At 41.6% G+C, this 21382-nt stretch overlaps 1 protein-coding gene across 2 annotated transcripts in view; it reads right to left on the reverse strand.

Moving 5' to 3' along the window:
• The window catches only part of LRIG1 (leucine rich repeats and immunoglobulin like domains 1), a 244611-nt gene that overhangs the window by 148356 nt on the left and 74873 nt on the right, over positions 1–21382 (reverse strand). For both annotated transcript variants that reach the window (XM_085624766.1, XM_085624767.1), the window contains exons 2-3: positions 14150–14221; positions 3683–3757 (exon numbers count right to left, since the gene is read on the reverse strand). In XM_085624766.1, coding sequence (XP_085480892.1) covers positions 3683–3757; positions 14150–14221 — 147 coding nt within the window. The remainder of the gene's footprint in view (positions 1–3682; positions 3758–14149; positions 14222–21382) is intronic.

Genomic DNA, 21382 nt, shown 5'->3' on the forward strand with positions numbered 1-21382 from the left:
TCCACCACTTTCACGAACCTATCTTCCTCTTTAGAGATAAGAACCTTTTCCTGGACCTGGCTCTTAAAAGTGTGAACTTATCCGGATCTTCAAAGAGGTTATTCAATCCCAGGTCTCGAAGAGTAATTTTAATATACTTAATCCATGGGATGGCTATCATGTTGCTCTGCGCAAGACAATCTTCCACTATTCTTCGTTTAAAGCCGAATTCGAGAGTGGACAAAATTTTGATCCACAATAGAATGGGGCCCAGGCCTACTGGGTCTGCCAAACACCCAACCCCCAATTCATTGCGGTTTATGAAACTTGGGTTAGATTTAGGAGTCCCTAGCAACCTATTTAAACATTTGTTCTCTGCCCCCTGTAGGACCTTTACTTTTGTATGCACCTCATATGCACCAGCACTAAGGGTTTGCAAAGCATAATAATTTCTTTTAGCTGCTTATGCCCCAATTTCTTAGCGAACCTGAAAAATTATTTGCATGAGGCCTCCATCCGCTGGGATCTCTGGCTTATTACCTGTTCCCAAAGCATTTACTTATTGAATATAAGACCTAGGTAACTAAAATCCTTTGTCTTTAAAATTGGGATTTCCCCGATAAAAATTTTTTTCAACCGGGTATTTTTTGGGCCGCAGGTCATAACGTAGGATTTTTTGTGGTTCACTTTAAGCTACAGCCCTTGCATAAAATCATTAAAACCATCTCAAAGTAGTTTAACCCGTTTGCTGTACATGTAATTAAAACTGTGTCATCCGCGTACAACAGTACGGGGACGAAGCAGGAACCAATTTAATGAACATCATGGTTGCAAGAAGTTAAAAAGGTATCCAGGGCACTGATGTAAGCCAAAAATAAAAAAGGGGCCAATATACAGCCTTGTCTAATGTGATCTCCATGTGGAGCATAACAAACCCTCGTATGGTTATCTCGGTGTAAGCTATTTAAGGTTATTTAGAGGTAAAATGCCTTCTTAACATGAGTAAAATCACCTGACGCTGTTTTCCAAAGAAAACTTCAAGTATTCTTGATTCTGTTTAAAAGATATACTAAGATAGAATAAGGAGAATATGTGTATAACATCGAACAGTGTATAATGTCACGAGTGCAGCTTGTTCTGGCAGGTATATTGTTTTAGAACCACTAAATTGTGCTGGTGTTCACCTCTGCAAGTAGTCAATAGTACACTGGAATTGCGCTAGTGCAACCTTAAGATTATTATTAAAGGTACAAATTTTTACTTTTCCATTAAACGTTTGAGGAAGTCTTAGGGTGCCCTCTGATGCTTGCAATAAATTGTAAGCCCATCTAAATAATGTTTGCCAAAGATGCAGAATAGACACTAAAGAGGGAAAGTTCTGAGCGTAATGCTTGGACAGGTATTGCTTGGCTTATTGATAATATCTTCTGGAGAAGCTTCCCTTCTAATGAATTTAAAACAGACTATTTGCTTATGGGAATATATTCTAGGAAATAAGATCAAATGGGGGGCATCTTTGCCTGATAAATATTCAAGAGGGTTATAAAATGTGGCCTACCGAAGCAACAGTAAAATAATTTTAAAGCTCCTATATGAGCTATTGCTTAAGGCCTGTATGAGAAATGCTACAAATATTAAAAGTCCTAGTTGTGAGTTTTTAGAAACGAAAATCAGACAAAATAACTTGAGATCTTAAAATGAGGACAACTTTCATAATTTAAAGCACATTTCTGGCGGCTTGTTTTCATGCATGCGCAAGGCCCATTCCCCGTGCAGGTAAAACACATGCCAGAAAACGGCACATTTGCGACTTTCAAACCTAGCAACCAAAAACGTGAGTGCAAAATTAACATAAACTTAGCAAGGTGATTTATTTTTGCTTCTTTTAAAACTATTACTGTCTACCCTTCATATTTAACGCATGTATCGCCCCTTAGAAGTGAAGAAAGATTTCAAATAACTGCTCCAAGGTAGACAAGGTAATCAGACTCCGTCTCTTCAGACTAAAAACACCCTTTTATTATCCCAATTATGTGTCACATGAAGAACAAAAACACTAGGGTTAGCAGCAACTAAAACACCCACTTGACACACAGCAGAGGATAGTATTCAATCTATGCAGTTCCGGGGCCCAACAAAAGCCTAAACATAACATTACATATCAACAGCCGACTTAGCAGGGTGTCTACAGACCCATAACCCCCACCTAGAAACACCAAGACGCGACAATCCCATCCTACACCTACTCCAGATGGCTCTAGAAAGAAGATGACAAGATCTTAATTAAAGGCGCACAGGGAAAATCATCACCCAACCCACACTAACCCACTGAGGCCAGGGTGTGTTCACAGATCTAGCCCAACAGAGCTTCACTTGAGTAAACCCACAACCAGAGAGAGGCTCTGCACAAACATGACCGAGGCCATGTAGTTAGGGGGTGTTTAAAAAAACAAGAACATAAAACGAAGATTCAAACAAGCAGCAAACCAGTGAACATCGTCTTTTTAATTTTAACTACCAAAAACTGGCCATCTACATTTGTCCTACATTTTAGTTCAAGTTTCCTATTATGTCAGAGCGACTGCAAAAAAAAAAAAAAAAAACACACTACTTTCAACTCATCTCAATATTATGGTGCAACTTATCTTTCTCATAAAATAAAAAGAAGAACATCAATGGCCAGGCAAGGCCTTGCGAAGCACTCGTGCAAAGAAGAACAGGGAGTTGGCAGAGGAACACCACCAGCATTCACGGCCTGCTGCCAGCAGAATTTTGAGATCAGCAAGCGTGATTAACATTTGTATTAATAGTTCATCGTGCCAAGTCACCTTAACTTTGCTGCTCCGTTTAATTTGAAAAGTAAACACAGGTGTGCAAACATCCCCCTTATAAAGTTAGTACAATGCGCTTCAACAAAGTATTCATCCAGGGTGTTAGAGGAACGTCCTGCATGATCTCCTACGTGTCACAAAATTAATTAACCAAAGAAAAAAAAGGCCTGGTTTCAAATGTGTTTTTCCAACTTTTTATCTCTGACCTCCTCTGCACCTGTAGGTCTGTTCAGTCTAGACTTAAACTTGGGAAGTGTAGGAGATGGGCAAACAAGCAAAATGTGTCCTAGATGTAGCCGATGAAATACCTTCATCAAGGATGAGTGCTCCAAATCAAATACTCACCGTCCACTTTCATTTCTTTGTACACCTTGTATGTGGTACTACTAAGAAACATTTTGAAATTAGCTATTAGCTAAGAGTGACTACCTTGTAGCATTGTGGAGAGTGCTGAGCTCAGGGAGCCGCTCAAGACAAAAAAGTAGGAATACTGCAGGCCATGTGTTCTTGGTCTCTGCCTCCATCTGGGTCTACAGCCTTTACAGGATTTTGACTCTGAAAAGCCAATAAACCTACCTAAAGTCCTCACACATGTATAACTAGTCAGTTTAACACGCTACTTCATGTCATAATGAACCCGCATTACAATACAAGTGTTATGTTATCAGAAGAGAATTCAGCAGGAAAAGACTAACTCATACACTGTTGTTTCAATTCTTAAAAGAAGGCATCGTCATAAAGTCAAAACAGTTCCAGTGTTTCTACTTTGAAGTTGAGTTCTGCCTACCAATATACAGAAATGCGGAGCAGCTTACATATGCAAAGGCAGCGTTCAGGGGTGCCTTTTTAAGAAAATATAGGTAATAACTTACAGATAGAGAGAAGAGATGCGTGTCGAAGCCGAACCCAGTAACGGGATGGATGTCAGATCATTGTGACTCAGTCGACTGCAACAACAAACAAAAGAAAAAAAAAACTGTTACAACCAAGGAAACCAGAAGTGTTCCTCATAACACTGTCTGTTTGTATGCATCATTTAAAACAAAAACGTTGCTGGGCACATAGGGTTCTGGTATACAATATTAAAAGATAGTGAAACAATCTGCCATTAATTAAAAAATATACATAATAAAGTATGAAAAAAAAATAAGCAAGAGAAACAACTGATCAGACCCAATTCTTAGCCACGCCCGCTGCTAACCAAAGCCCCAAACTGAAAAATAAGCAGCAATCTCCAATGGACTATGTTTTTACTCTTCCCAATCACTGTTAGGGAATGAATCCATTCTCCTTTTCATATAGGATCCATCTTGGATTTGGTAGAGTTGCTTTGCCCGCTGGCATTGGTGCCATGTTATTCCTCACTCACCCTTTTTCCGCTACTGAAGGATCTAGCTCAAATTGCCATTAATTTAAGATCTCAGTACACTACCCGATTAGAGTGGAAACCCTTCTCACACTCGTTGCTCTACAGGAAGACCCCTCATAGGTTTAGTATTTTTCTCCACACACTCACCAGTAACAAGCGATTCTTTTGTTCATGCTGGAGCTTCTAACTTTAAGAAGTGGTTAGAAACCCTGACATAGATGTACAGATCACCTAAGCCTGGGGGATTCAAACATCTGTTCTAGTCTCCTCCACAATACATGTAGGAGGATATCTTAGGTCACAGACAGACCGAGACAAACTGAAGACTACTTGCAACAAATGGAAAGAGTCTGTGAGACTGAGAAACGCAGAGGACAAGAAGAAAGCTCAAATTATTCCAGTTATGTCTTAGTCAATTCAGTCTTCCTTCTCAAGGAAGCAGACATCATGAAGAGCCCCATTTGTCTAATACGACTCCTTCACAGAACGAAGCTGTATAGTCACAGGAGCGGCTGTGTATAAGGGTTTTAGCCATCATAAAATCGCAACGTTGTCCCACATGGTAAAACAAGCACCTTTATGTTTCCCAAGGGATTAAAAAAGTGACCGAAAATCAAAATCTGTACTGATTTTTACTTATTTGATCAGAGTGACGTGTGAGTGACCCACTAAAAGCAGCACACATCAAACAACTCCTCCTCGCTAGAGGTAATGAAAACCGAAAACAGCAGATCTGTTGTGAAATAGTCTTATACCACACCCTTTACGCTTGGCATCAGGTTGCATTCCCATGCCTTCAACCTCAACAGCTATTGTTCACTTTTTACTACTTGAGTTTTACATGGATGTTGTGCACAACTTACTTTTCCACATTATCATTCCAATGGCCATCTTATCAACTTTACCGAGCAGTCAATCTGTCCATGCCATATTAAGGGCGAGCTCTAGTTAAAAGGCAATATGATCACATTATATCCATGCTTTTTCTCCAGCACTGGAACCTTTCACAGATTCATATGCCTTTAATTGATCCCAGTCATCAGGCTATGAATCCCAATAGAATGTTAAACATAGCAGCATTAAAACCAATTCCTTTATTATAATCTAGTCTATTTGCCTCATTGATTAGATCTTCTAGGCAGCTTCGGAGAGAGGGAGGCTTGGTTACTCCACTCCACTTGGAAGTAATTTCCTTCAGAATCCCAACTATATGTAGAGTGAATGAAATGGTTAAAGGAAACCCTGCTCTTCAAAAATGTCTGTTGCAGTGGACTCCTAGTTTAAGCTGCCATTGATGAGTACATTTTGTCTTTATCCCTGGACTATTGCCACTCTCAGTTGCCGGTGGGCAGCCTAGAAGAAGTATCTTTCGTTCTGTACAATGGGACCTAAAAGTGATACCATTTAAGACAGGCAGTTTGTAGGAGATTGTTGCACTGAATCGCAATATGTATTTTGTGTTCTCAGTTACACTCTTTGACTTGCTGCACTGCATGAGCACCTTCACTTTGCACCTATGGAGCTGCCTCCATCAACCTTTGCGAAAATACCTACACTTATAATTGCTTCAATATATACAAATACTGGCATTCAAACAGTCTCTTGTGTGTTTTTAATAAGGTTCTTTTAAATGTCCTTCTTCAAAAGTTTTATATATTTGCGCTTGAGGATAATCACACCCCATATATAGTTACTAAACAATTGTGTTTGAAACAGTCGTTTCGCACTAACCGGACCGCTCTTTTTGTAGTAAATGTTACCCAGGTCTGAGGTTAACAGGTTACCTCATTGTTATTTAATGGCATTTTAATGCAGCGTAGAACCACTGAAACCACTCAATATCTTAGTTATCACGTCTTCCTTACCCAGTTGTTCCCTTATCCTCCGCCTATGTCCAGTAACCAGCTCAGACACACTAATGCAATAAAACTAAGGCTGATTGCCTGAAAAACGATATCCTGTTGAACCCCGCTCCGTGACAGCACTGAGACTTGGCTGAAGGGTCGCTGCATTCTATGTGGGCTATGATCAGTAAGACTTTCTTGTTGTCTGCTCTTTGATTGAGGATTGTCCCCATCAAAGAGTCTAACCAGCTCTGTTTAGCCCTTTATGGCCCAAGGGATTGGTGGGCTCTCACACCCTCACAGATCACATCTGTTAATTAGATTGCCTAAAAGGAGCTTTGTGCAAGCTATGCATGCAGCCTCATCCGTTGCGAGCTGATGTTCCGGCACGTGACTTTCAGCCATGCTGAACAGAAGATGTGCTGCTATACAAAATAGCTAAAAGACATTACATGGACAACGCCAATCGCTCGGGCGTCGCTTCTTGGAGGATGAAGGTACAATACTCCTCACAGACTTTTTCGCTAAACAGGAGGTATCCTTAAAGGAGCTTTGTTAAGGTAGTAGTGAAGGCTACTTACTCTCTGTCCTTAACAGAAAACGTGCAGCATATTTTGTATACTTGCTTGGGATGCATGAAGTAAATGACTTATTTGTGAAGGTCATCTGTGAATAGCTTATTCTGCCAACAGGTCCCACTTGGTCTGAACAGGGCCTCCTTAAGTGATTCGGCCATTCTGGATCCCGTGACCCAAGTCCAAATGCAAACAAGCTAGACTTATCATTTGGGGAGAATGCAAGGTGGGTTGAGGTGGTCTCAAAAAACAAGAAATAATGTTGGATCACTCGCCTCAATGCCTTTTACTTCGGTGTTTTAGAATGAGGTAATTAGGCTAATAATTACCACTGTTTAAAACTCTCTCAGACAATGTAATGTATGTACTACTATTGCACAGCATAGAGGACTCCCAACATAATGATGGGGAATGATTCAAGCATCTGAACCTATGAAAGAACCAATGATGGAAAATTAAAAATTCCCAAATGCAAAGTTCTGTTGGGCTACAAAGCCAGAATAGTGTCTCATGTGGTGTTCGGGCCTCATGGCAGATATGTATATAAATCTGTGATAGGGATTAGATGTAAACCCCACGTCCCAACACATAGAAATAAATAAAATTTACTCCAGCTGCTTAAAGGATGATGCAGATGGACATGCTATTTTTTTTTTAAAACCTGCTTGAAACCCTGTATTTTGTGCACACAGACCAACATGCATTCAAGTAGAATCATACATGCACATATTAAAGCATTTACACAAAACGCACCACCCACTCAGTGCACCCGACCACCCACACAAGTTCACATACAGAAGGAGCTTGTGAACATATGAACCATCACACATTTAAACCCTACTGCAAAGAAGCAATACATCAAGGGACAGGAACTCCGAAAACATACATTCTGGCGTACACAATCACAAGCATACATACAGTCAGACCTGCACACACAGGTGGATGAGTAAAGCAGAAATGTGTGGATGAATGTCCAACGGATCATAATAATAGGGGATACACAGAAGACCAAATAAACCAGATGAAGGCATTATGGGGTGGGTCAGTGTTTTAAAGAGACGGACATTCCCAATGGGACAGAACCGGTTCTACTCACAAAACACAAAACTACAAAACGCTTTTAAATGCCTTTTGTGAGACGTCTTTCCATTTAAAACACTGGTGTGGGGGATAAATGGATGATAGGCTGGATGCACGTGTGTGGGCCATAATGGAGGAATGATTATGTGGATGGGTTAATAGAGCAGCTTTTATTGTCTCTTTGCGCATAACATTCTCCTCCATTGGGATGCATGCGGGACTAGGTTATATTTGAAAAGTACACTTTGTTCTCACGCATTTTATTCTTCATCTCATCCATGCTATGTGTACAAAAAGCAGCCTTTTTTCGTCTGCCCTGTTTGCAGCAGACATTTTTATTGCTTTTTTGATCCCTCATGTGAGAGCATGGACCTTCTAGGTTTTACCAATGCTTGTTGGGAACAGCGGCTCTTCTGCTTCGCTCAAAGTGAAGGCTCGCGTGGCTTTATTTGATGTGGCTTCTAGTGGTTGGTAGGGATGGAGCCACTGTGGGACATGCTTAATTTTAAGATGAAAAATGTGTGCTGTAATTTTTCAAACCTAAAAAACAGAATCACGCGGTTTTGCTCCACCCCAAATGTATGGGTGGAAAAAAAATAGAACTATCAAACGCAAGCACTGGGCACTAATCCCTTATGATACCCAGAGCAATGTTTCAGTCACTGCCTGTTAGCCAAGAGATGGCTGAAGCGCTAAGTAGCCGTCTCTGGGGGCACGCTGCCATACAAAGTGACTGTCAATGCGCTCTTAGATCAACAAGCCAGCAGGCTGGAATAATGACCAGATCTGGCAGGACAAAGCTATGCTAACACATCAGCTTCAAAGTGCCAACAAAAGCGTACAGCATTCGAGACAAAAGAGGGCCAAGCCGCTGCTTGGGAGAAAGAGTCTGCATGGAAAGAACGCACGGAAAAACAAAATTTAGAAACACTGAAAAAGAGCATATATAATGGATGCGGGGTACTGACAAAGCAACACAATGATTTGGGAAATTTTAGTAAGTTCTCAAGCAATGAAGAAAGTTTATGCCTAATTTATTCTGCGTTTCTGTAATAACATTTAATGAGCGCAAGCGCAGAATCGGTTTAAGAATATGGGACAAGGTACGTGTTCTTGTCCCTGAAATAACAAAGCTTTCTGCATCTCATAAGATCATCCAAACAGTAGACAATCTAAGCAATGTGCGCATAACAGACCATCTCTACCTCAGAAATAGCGCGGCTTTATATGTGCAAAAGGTCTAAGGGTCTTCATTGTAAACCTGTCCAATCGGAAGCGCGGCTCACTTGGCCCGGTTTTGCGGAGTGCGCCGATTGGTTGGAACGTACATACGTTCTCTTTGAAAGTCTGCCATCGAGGACGGACGTCGCTCTCACCTGCCATGAAAGTTGGAGTGTTCATCCCTTTCTTCTACTCAGCATAAGCCGATCTGAGCTCCGGCTGGCAGTGGTGGGGGCACTCGGTATAAAATATTTACAGCTCGGTTGCCAGGCTGGTGTCAAGCTGAAATGGAGCCTGCTCAAAAATAGCACGCGTCTCTAGAGTATTAACGAAAGGCACTTACGAAATAAAATACAAGCCGTTGAGCAAAGAGATTCAAAACTCAAGAAACTTACTTTGTTTTATTGTACTCCTAACATCAGGTGTATGAGCAAAAACTGCAAGGCGTGCGTGGAAATGGAGGCACTACTCTTTTAGCTCATCATACCTTTACCATCAAGTACCACTCCCACTCTCCTTGCATGATCAAAATGAGCGCCAGTGGCAAAGTATCAAAGACATCTGCATTCACGCTTTTAAATGCCTTTTGTGAGACGTTGCAAGAAAATGGAAACATAAAATGTGTTTCTCAAGTAAAAAGTGAATGAGCCGTTATTTCGGCCTCTTGTGTTGATTATACAAGTCACCCCAGTCCAGCACGCTCTCCTCGCTTTACACTCTTACTCAGCACCTCTCTTTCTCCGCGTCAGCCCAGTCCCTTGGTCAACTTTATGCTTTGGACTCCTTCACATCTCCTTTGAAAATCTATAAACTCGCAACCCATTTCACCAATAAAACCATTTCTAATTCTAACCTCTAAACTCAGTGTGGTGTTTAGCTGGTAGAGCACTTTAAGTCCTCAAATATTCGTACCACTTGGAGTGAGTTTAATTTTTTGTCCCTTTCACCCCATTTCTTTGCCACAGTTCCAAAGTATATATTTGAAATAATTTAGCTAGTCATCACAGAACCATTTACCACTATTGTAGTCTATGAATCCAGTTTATCATTTTAGTGATCCTAAAGTTGAACACTTGTTTATGACTTACACACTTCATATAGGTGTGTAGGTCTTAAACATCCCCTTCACTGGTGGGTAGACAACTCTCTTGCTGCTCACATAATTTAGCTATTTATAGGTCATCTAATACAACCTTCAAACAATAACACTGGTGTGTGGGTAGTCTTCGCTGCAGAGAGGAAATATTGTCATAGAATAACTATGTGTTTAATTAGGCACTCCTACACTTTTAAGATTTCATAAACTGATCAGACCAGACGGTCCTTCCCGGGGGAGAGGGAAGTTGTCACATCTTACTTTGGATTCCATGTGTTCTGCCAGGATAAAGACACAGCTGGCAATTACAGAATTAAGAAATCGCTGTGTAATTTTGAGCATCTCAATATCATGAGACATTTCCCAATCATTGCAGTGAATGCTATTGATACTGAATACTATTGATCACACCAATACCACACCAATCAGTTACACTGGACTTTAAATTCCGATCACTATTATACCATTTCCAGCAGGAATGAACAGGCCAATAAATTGTGCACCCGACCTGTAATAAGCACCCTTTTAGCTTATCTTGAATGTCCAAGAGCTCAAAATTGCAGGGGCAAAATATAAGAGCATGACCTCAAAAGGTCAAAACCCATTGTTAATTCCCCCTTCCACAAGTCTTAGGCTTGTTCACAGTTGGCAATGACTGACATTTGTGTCAACGTTCCATTTGAGTAATAGCAAAAACTGAGTGGAATTTTCCATTCTTTAAAGTTGCATGAAAGATGACCCACTGATCAGCAGCGGTAGATCAACACCGAGTGTCTTGTATGTATGAATCAGTAGGTAGTGGAAAGTTTCAGAGTGGATATCCAGTCCACTGGAATACCAGGCGAATGTGGTTTATTGAATTCGCAGTGGAGGTGAAGAGGAGTGGAATGTCAAAGGTCATGGGTGATAACTCAATAGTACCTAACTTGTCATATGCATGATGCCTCAAAGAATGCCCAGCTATGTGCCAATAATTAATGGCACAGACCTTGAAACAGTCTCCACCAGATTGCTGGTGGTCAACTGGTATCACGGGAGAGGTAGTGAAAGGGATAAGGACTGAAGAGTGAGGCAGTTCGCAAAGCACCTTTTGATATGCGAAGAGCATGAGCCATCAAAAGCCAAGTGGGTGAAAAATGTACAGATTTATTAATTATACCGTAAAAAGTAATATATCCCAAGGCAGTCTTGGGACCTGTTCATTACACAGCCAAAAATAACCGAGTTGCCTATAAAGGAGTTTACTTTAACCTCGTGATTTGTAGTACCATCACAAGGCAAAGATGCAAATATTTTCTTGCAGTTCACAGCAGACTTAACAGAATAAGGTGACTAAGCTATCGCCACCTATGTAAGAAAACAAGGGACAAGCTGACAATTTACCCGTTTAACATGGCTGACAGCTTTAGGAAAATAAGTCAATAACAACAATGGGGTAACCCAGTTACATGCAGAACCTGGGGATATAGCTACATTATATGGACAGTGGTTCTGCCACGAAAAGCTCGTTTTTGTTTAGTACTGTGTCCTCACAGAGGTAGGACCGTCAATTAATGAATCATCAAAACAGCACAATGACCATATATACAACAAAAAAACAATTAAATTGAAAAGAGTTATTCGATATACTATAGAAAATCATATATCGTATGAAATTAGTGATAAACAAGATTAATACACAATGTACTACTGGTGAGGTAGATCAAGGTCTATTATTCTTCACTGAAACACATTCTTAGGCAACAAACAATTTTTTTCCAGCGGTTCCAAAAGGTCAACAATATTCAGCTGTTTTACGTACTGAAGCTATTTTGATTCGTCCCAGGTTTCACTGAGGCCCCTGCACTTCAAACAGTATGTCAACACGTATAACCAATTCACGGATTTTGCGTGATGAGGTGAGCAGTCCTTGAGTAGAGGTTCCCGCTAGTGAGTTATGGTGGGCTTACGCATACAAGAATCTTCTTCATTCATTCGTTGATCGAGTCTGTCACGCCATATAAACAACCACCCCTGCCCATCCTCCCCTCGAGTCACGCATGCTCTAGCCCGCAAAAAGACTGAGCACTACATAGCACACTAACGACTGCGAGACAAAAGTCAAATAACAATAACCATCTGCTGTAAAGTTCCTCTCAACATACAGGTGATGTTAGTAGGCTGCAATCCCTGCTCGCTAACTCAACTAGAAATGGTAATAAAATGAGCACTCTTGAGATTGGCGTTAGTGGTGCCTGCTAACAGCTTCAAGAAACAATTGGGTTTGTGGTTAGTGCTGTACAAATGTTAGCCATTACTGGATTAGCATGTCTCACCAAGCACAATGCGTGCCAGTCCAAGAGTGAATGAACCCTTCATTAAGCACCATGTTACTCACTTAATTTACACTCTTCTTTTTTGGGAAAAGCTCAGAGTGTGACAGTTGAACACCAATTTGCATCTCTTAAGCAACACATGTCAAAATGAATAAAAATCAAATGATGACTTGTGTTTGAACAGTAGGAGGTTTAGGAAGACAGGCAGGGCTGGAGGACAGTATTAGAGAGCATACAAGTGGGGAAGTGATGGCTAGGTACAGGAAGCAGGGATGGGAAAGGGGCGTTAGTTTTGAATTCATTTTCAGAGTAACTGTCAGGCATGTGCCCCAAATAATATTGGACATCAATAACTATCGATTTCACATGCCCAACATCGTATGGGTAGAGACCTTTTACAGGATGCTTTCTGCAGGTTAATCTGCATCGGATACCCTCTGTGAAGCTGCCTTGCATCACCGACTGGGTGGCAAATTGCTACAACCAAAATACCTAGGCACTGTTTACATCCAGTAAGCGGCGGTGTAGAAAAAAAAGTCTGGTTATTTTAAGAGCAGCTACGAATAGGAGCCCTCCTTGGCTCTCCACGGCAACTGTCAGCATCAGAAAATACAACACTGAATAACCACTTTCATTAAAACTGCAACAGGGCATTCGTGATTTCCTTAGACCCCCATTTCAATGACATGCTTAAGAGTAGTGTACCAGCATGTCAATAAAAAAATTTACGTGGCCTTGTGTAGTGTAACTGGTGCTCGTTTAAAGAGCTCCAATACCTTGGGGTCGAGCTTGAGCTATAAAACTGCAGAAAAAAGATACAAATTCAGTGGCTGATTTGCACAAGGTGAAACCAGAAAACATGGATAAAATGCGGCGTATAAACTGAGTGATGTTAGTCAAATACTTTATTTCACCAAAACTCCTTTTACTTCATAGCCGCATATGAGAGCACTTTCAAATTTTAGGAGTTCATAATACCAGTTGTAATAAAAAACGATGTTTGATTTAATAGACTATAATGTTGACATAAAGGGTTTACATTTGTTGCCTAGTTCCTGTTTAAAAAGTATCACTTTTATTACGCACTTCTCAGTGTAGTGCCATTATATGATGTATTAATGCCAAAGCTTCCACATGTTAAAATATTTTTTAATTCTGAAGAGTTTATCCTATTTTACCTGTTGCTTGCTGTATAATTTACATAGGCCAACATTTTCAGGGCTCCCCACATGCACGGCGCCAGGAGCCAATCCAGACCCTTGGCGAGGCTCTCCCTGTTAATTTGTAGGCTCGTCCACCTCTAGTGTTTCGGGTGGGCATTAACTGATTTATTGTTGTGCAATCGGAGCCCACCTGGAAACTGAAATCAGCCCTGGCAAATATGAGGGAACGACCCCAAAAATGAGAAGGCTAGAACTAGAAGGATGCATGGTTGTGTCATGGTGGCCTTTCAGCCAGAGCTGCTGACTTTGGAGCTGGGCAACCCACTTCGAGTCCCGGCTGAACATCCTGCGATTCTGGGCAAATCACTTAATCTCCCCGCCTACCAAAAAAATGAATGTGTCCTTGTATAACGTAACTGGTGCTCATGTAAAGCGCTCCGATACCTTCGGGTCGAGTTGGAGTTATATAATACTGCCCCAAAAAACAAAACTGCCCAGTCTTCAGGCTATTGAGCAAATGCCAGAGTAGCCAAATGGCCAGACCGGCCCCGAGTGCGATACTAGACTCTCCTCGCCTCCGCCTCCCATCCCCCCCGGCCATCTTCTCCCAGTTCCACCCCCTCCTCCATTTCTACCTCCTTCTCCAAGCAATTAAAGCTTCTGAAAGAATACTTACACTTCGCGCAGGTTGGGCAGCTCCTCAAAGGCGGCCCCATCGATCTCCCTCAGCTTGTTGTAGCTCAGGTTTCTGTAAAAATAAAAGAGAGTGAAATCAGCACACTCCAGCCACCGGGCTCAGCAGGAGCTGCCCGCCTCGATTATTCTAAATTGCATTGTGAAATGATCTGTTTTACAAGAGCACTTAGGAAGCCGGAAGTCACTTTGTGTAGAGGACGCCAGCCAATCACTCTGCGATACAACAGTACACATGCTCTCCTCCAAGATTTTTGTAACCTTTCTGTTGTAGCAATGATGCAAATTAAAAAAAAAAAAATAACGGATTAGTCTATTTAAGAACTGGCATTTCACTTTAAGAACATTTATGCCATTGGCTCAAAGTGTTAACCCTTAGCATCACCGTTTCGATCTTTCTACAAGTTGTAAATAACACTTACAATCACACCATTTAAGGATACTCTGCCTTTCATCTTCCGAGGTCGATAAACTGAGTTAGTACTGACAAGATTCTTATTTGTCACATGCAGGGCAAGGTGTAGTAGATCAGAGGTTCTTAACCTTCTGTGAATCCCACGGATTCATTATTGGAATCCTAGGACCCTTACCGAGTCACAAATGGAAACTGGGGACCCCATGCCTGAGGAATTTCTAGGATTTCACTCTCAAAACAATAGACAAAAATAAGAATAACCAAAGAAATGCTCGCATACTGAAATACTTTGTTTCATTCAGAATCAAATATAGAAAACATGTTCACATTTTAAATTCTGCTTCTTTAATTTTATATACTTTTATTAATTGCAATTTTATTTAATTATGTAAAAGATTCTCTGACCCTCTCGAGTAAGCCTCGCGGACCCCCAAGGGTCCTTGCAGATAATATGAGCCACTTCTTGACATACGCAGACTGCGGTTGGCTTTATATTAAATAGTAGGTCACAATAGTTTTGTATGGACCAGCATTTGCCAATTATTTGACAGGATTCATTCTTCCCAACACAAATGACTCCTTTTGAACAGGTGTGTCTTACATGCATAAGTACTCCTGCTACCTCTGCTTTGGTGTGTGTTTGTGTATGTGTGAGAAGCTTGCATGAATGCCTGTACTGTGGGATGAACGTTTGCACTGCCACTTCCTTTGCAAAACCCGCTCTGCAAGTGAATACAGCTTACAGATAGTTATATATGCTGTACCTGGTGTGCATGTGATGTATTCTTGCCCCGCCTCTGCCTGAGATTTATCTTCTGGGCGCGAGCATAGCCTGCCCAGTAGCTGCCTGTCCAGTGCTTGCAATGGGGAAAACAGAAGTGCAGGTACTCTGTAGCAGAGTGCCTGCTTGTTTCAGAGAAGTGCCAGTACTCTCCAATTAAAAGTATTAAGTCTGTCTTGAGAAGTGCCGGTACTCACCCTCTCAAAATAAAAAAGTGCCGGTACTCTGTACCGGCCCATTTAAAGCACTGTGCCTGTCCCTCAAGTCTAGTGCGGATAGGAGGGTAGAGTGTAGCTCTGCATCTGCTCTGTTCTAAGAGAAGAGTTCTGTTTGTGTGTGAAAAGTTTGTGCGGGATGCCTGTGACGTGTGAAGGAAGCCTGCACTGTTCACACCACTGGTCTACAGGTTCTCTGTGCCATGGAAGCTTGCACTGCTGCTGCCCGATCGTCTGCTTAGTGCCCTGCTCATGCCTTAAACAAACCCGTTTATATGAAGAAAACCTGCACTGCTACCAATGATATACTCGGTGAGCCTGGAATACACGTTTCTGCGGCCATCATTTTTTCAAATATGGTTATTCTCTTATCCTGCTCAGTAATTACATTTGTCTCTTTTCTTGCTGAAGGGGTTGTAAAACATGGATTGAAGCATTTACCAATTTGCACTGTGGAAAGGAGTTTTGTCTGTAGTTGAAAACAATCACCCTAAACTTAAATGTAATTTTAAAAGGACGAAAAGGATGATTCCTGCCATCTTCTGAACAGGTTTTTTCACTAATCATGCGGTTCACGTTTACACCTCAGTGTTGTCAAAGCAGCAGTTGCTCAGAGGGTAGAAAAATCCTAAACGAGGTTGCATCCCTTTTCCAACTCTGATGTCATGAATCTTAAAGTGGATCCCAGTGAGACATGCATGTAATAAACATGTAATATACAATGTTCTACAGCACCAAATGCTCAACGTGGCTCTGGATTTTAAAATTAATTTACCAATAAAGTCAGAGTCCACACACAGCTCCTCCCATTGCCTAGAGGCAGTGCCACGTGAAGCAAGACTTGGCTGTGCGAAGATAAACATAGCTCAAAGATTTTGAACAATCATATGTATGTTTGTCTTGTTGGGTGCTCTTCATAGTGATCTGGTGAAAGCAATGCTAAAGTAACGAGGGTGCAGCTGGGACTGATAGTATGGTAATACCTTACATTCTCAATAATATCGTAACTTAAATCCCACTAGAATGTGCAGCAGTGCGATATCACTCCCAATGAAATCTGCAAAGAAAACAGACCATTGCAGCCAGTTATAGAAGTACTTCACCACAGCAGGAAGGTATAGGCAAAAAGTAAAAGCTGCGATTGTTTTAATTCAAACTAGGGAACAAGTACTTTTGGTTCAGGGAGATTTCCTGTTTGCATATGTTAGGTTCTTCATTATCTAAGGAACCAACTTCAGAACAGTTAGGACCCCATCCATATATTTATCAGCTAACACGCATTCGACCAAGACAAAACTAACCAGGCAGGCTTACCGTGAGTGGAAAAGAGAAATTACAAAAAAACAGGTCTATTTAGCTCAATAAGTTTCTGATGCCTTATATCACTTCACTAAACGCATTATAACAAGCGCTGGCAAAGCCAATAGGTATCGCCAATGAGAGAGCTATTGGCCTAGTCAATTTCTTTTAGCCCCGTTTTACAGCAGTGCGGCAAGTTAGACAAGCATTGGCATAGCCAATAGGTCTCGCCTTTGGGACCATATAAGTGTTTAGCCATGCAACAGTTGATGTTGTTGCACCAAGACTATTGTACTGCGTAACTAAATACTTATAATAAGGTTCCAAAAGCGAGACCTATTGGCTATGCCAATGCTTGTAATTTAAATGCTGTAATCTAACTTTCCCAAGTGGGATTTGGTTAAAGGAAAATCTACTTTTAATTACATATCTCTATATTATGATTATCCTCTTGAAGAAGAAAAGAAAAACGCTCTTTATTTTCTAATTCATCGGGCTGCGTCACACTGTAGAAAACTAGGCTGCTAACACACTCCACTTTGCAGCTTCTTGTGAAAATGAAACAGGACACCACTCTTGGAAAGGGACAAGATAAAAGGGTGCAGAAGGCAGCGCGTTACTATAATAGGAGAGAAACATGTTTAAAAAAAATCAGGGGTACCCCAATGAGGTGTTGCTGAAAAATGGAAATCCTTGGGGTCATTGCCAACTTGTGGCCCCTTACATAGACTAGACATTGTTAATGTATACAGTATATTTATAGAACAGCATAATTTTAAATCCACCTAATGCTTCGTGTGGATTATTGATCCTGAACTAATTAGACCAAATTAACTTACTTTTTATAAAATAGAGAAACAGAGGAGAGCTAGCAGGACGACGAACGGCTCAGTGTCAGAAATCATATAAAGAGAGGTGAAAAAGGAAATCTGTATACTCTTGAATGTGGGGAGGAGGGTATGTTTATAAAAGACTATAAATAATAATGGTACCATTTTATATAGCTCGTCACACCACATTTCTACGTTTCTAAGCACTATTATTAACTGGCGTTAATTTAAGCAGTTCAATTATAGTCCTCTGTTTACTGACCTCAGAAGGATGGGAGGTGTTGTTTCCTATCCATTCGGGCGTTATGGGGACTGCGATCCTAGTGCAGACTGATGTAACGTGAAACAAATATACCCCAGTGAATGCACCCTTTCAGCAGTATCCTAAGTCCAATTTTGGTGATTGTCTGCCCTCTAGTAGCTCAATAATATTACATTTTCAATAAAATTGCTTTAACGCTGCCGTGTCTTGCGGAAAAAATAAACTTCAATTTAAAAAGAGACAAACATGCAATACTCAACAATACAAGTTGGGTGCCAGGAGGAGGGTGTGATTTAGGACGAGGAAGAGGTTGTGAGAGAGAGGGGGAGCAGGAGGTAAGCCCGTGAGTGTTGCGCATGCGCGCGCGCGCGCTTGGGAAAGCAGTCTTTACTTTTCAAGCACTGCATTCGTGCTTGTGGAGCGCTGCTGCTCACTCCCAGCAAGGTGGATGCCGCCACAAGCACGAGTGCAGTGCTTGAAAAGTGAAGACCGATGGCTAAAGGCTTTCCTAGAGCAGGGCATACGCGCTGCCTAGGCGAGACCTAAAAAAATGCACTATAGCACGCACGGCCTATGCTGACCGCGAGGGGCAGTGATCTGCTTTCTTAGTATGGGATTTTTCTTTGCCTTCATTAAATAATTGTTAACTAGCCTATGTCTGAGCTGAAGTTTGATGTGTTGGCTCCATATGAAAAAGAGAACTATTGATGGACAGAATACAGAACAATGTCATACATTCACCCCAGTACAGAGATCTGGGCCTAAATCAATCGTTTTTTCGCTCACCATGCCATTCCAGTTTGGGCCCAGCCATATGCAAATCAGTCTTGACTCTGTGCCCAATGGGAACAGTCCAGCCAGAACTGCCAGGCCAGGTCCTCCCTGGACTGGAAACAAGCATCCTAGGACCGGTTTCGGGGTTTCAAACCTCTTCAGCCAGGAAAGCTTGATTCCAGTGGCATGGAGAGCACGGGACTCACGTCTGAGCATACCCGTCCCACTCGGGGTGACAAACGCAAAAAGAACTATTGATGGACAGAATGCAGAACAATGTCGTACATTCACCCCAGTACAGAGATCTGGGCCTAAATCCATCGTTTTTTTGCTCACCATGCCATCTCCATATGAAGACAGCGCCAAATAGGCCATGCATCTTGAAACCATTTGGTGTTCGTTTTGGGTGCTTTTTTCCTGGAAGTATGGGGGGGGGGGGGGGAAGCCACGAAAAAGAGAAGATGAGGAGTGGTCGGGGAGAGCAACAGCAGTGGAGGGCGGGGAAGACCGGACAAGCAACAATACAGGAGGAGGGCAGGGGTGAAAAAGCAAACAGCAATACAAGACAGGTGGGATGGGGTGCAAATAAAAAATAACAAGCATTTGCAATGCAATCTGTTTTGCCTTTGGGACCTTATATGCATCTAGCTATGCAGCACATTAGCCTGGGTGCTGAAACATCTACTGTTCTTTAACATGGAGGGAAAGCAAGCACCAAACTGCGTGATCAGCCAGGTATGGGAACACATTGAGAGAAATATAGCCTTTCAGCTGGAAATGGTATAGTTCAAAGCTCAATTTTAAATATAAAATCGGGGCCTTCGGTGGTCATATCACTGAAAATACAAGATTTGAAAAAAATATTGTCTACGGGTCCTCATGGAAGACAATTGCTATGGACTGGAATCTAGAGAATGCTTAAGTGATTCTGGTATTTTACTGAGCTTTGCTGGTTGTTTTCTATCAAGACCGTTAAATAGAGGCAGTTGAACAGAAAAAAAATCCCTAAGCGGAAGCAGACAAGTCCTAGGGCTGATCTCCAGAGCCCACAAAGTACACACACACATAAGTATATACTGAAGTATAATGATACAATCAAAGTTGGGAAAGAGAAGCTGTGATCCAACCGGCTTCCAGCTAGTCATAAATAATCAAAAGAGGATGGATCACTTGTTGCTGGCACCAGGGTTCAGGTGGTTGTATCCGATATAGGTAAAAAACCCTCAATCACGTCAAGATATGTATGGGCGGTATATCTTGGTTCTCCGCCTTTAGATACGTGATAGCATCATCATTGGGTTTATTCCATGCATCCTCCAAACCGGAGGGAACCACTGAATTCTCCAGTAGTGATCAGGGAAAAAAATGATAAAATAAAAAAGTGAGGAGTGCTCAAGTGTGTGATTAAAAAGAGTTGTTCCTCATGCTACCTATAAAAAAAGTCTTTATTCTGATAGGTGCTGGGGAAACGTTAAAAAAGGTCAAGTTGCAGGTAGGATGTATGATGAATCCTCTGCGACATTAAACGTGGTGATTGGTCGACATGTTTCAGCTCATGTAAAGCCCATGGGAGGGTCAGGGAGCTTTCTTCAGGACCACAGGTGAATAAAGTGAATTGAAATTTTTTTTGTCAATTACATGTAGAAGTTCCAATGTCGATTCAGATGAACTTCGTCAGGACTAGTACCTATATACAGAGAAAAACGGGGGAAACTCCTTGATTATAAGGGGTAGAAGGGTAAAAAGTGCCAAAGGAGCTGCAAATTGAACAATATGAAAGCAACTAAAAATGGCAAGTCTTTATATACTTTTGGTATACATTTTGATCAGCAAGTGAAGTTTTGAACCATCGCTCTTACTTTGGAGAACTCAAAACGCAATGCCCTAAGGAGACAACGACTGGTAGAAGAATGTTCGACATACAACAGATATTTAGACATACAACGAATATTATGGCATTCAACAAAGAAATTTTGCAGCGGAGGTGGTTAAGACTGCTCGTAATGTATAATGTTAATGGTTGCGTGTTGGTCCGCAAGGAAACTACTGTTGAGCCATACCAAGGGCGAGTTGGGGTTAAACTGTCTGCATTGGTCTAAAATTGCGGCTGTTAATATAAGAAAAAATCAATAGCGAAGTATAGCGCGCTTTTCAGAAGGAAACATAATCAAGTGTGCCGCTCGTTCAGAATAGACGTGCAATTTTAACTAAAGGAAAAATACCTGATAGTTTCAAAGTACGAGCTCCGTACGAGGATACAGGCAGCGTTAATACTAAACAAATGGAAACAAGAAGAAACCGCACAATACAAGGGGGATTCCCCAGGTTAACGTTACGTGTCTTCCAGATGGTGTTGAGGTAGAGGGCTCCGTACCGCAATGGTCTGCTACGACTTGTGCTGACTCTGGTTTCCTGTATACACACGTAGGCTGGGGGTGTGTCTTAAATAGTGAGTTACGTTGAAATAGAGAAGGGACTGGTGCGGGCCGTGTCAAAGCCTGGAAAACTTTATTAAATGATAAGGTTGGGGAAGTGTAAAAGGAACCGTAATCTTGGTATGTAGAGCACTGGTTTGCGCAATTGCTAAATATCGTGGAGAAAAGGGGGGGGCAGCGGCAGGGTTGGAGTTTCAACCCTGGT

This window comes from Triturus cristatus, chromosome 9 (assembly GCF_964204655.1).
Source record: "Triturus cristatus chromosome 9, aTriCri1.1, whole genome shotgun sequence".
NCBI lineage: Eukaryota > Metazoa > Chordata > Amphibia > Caudata > Salamandridae > Triturus > Triturus cristatus.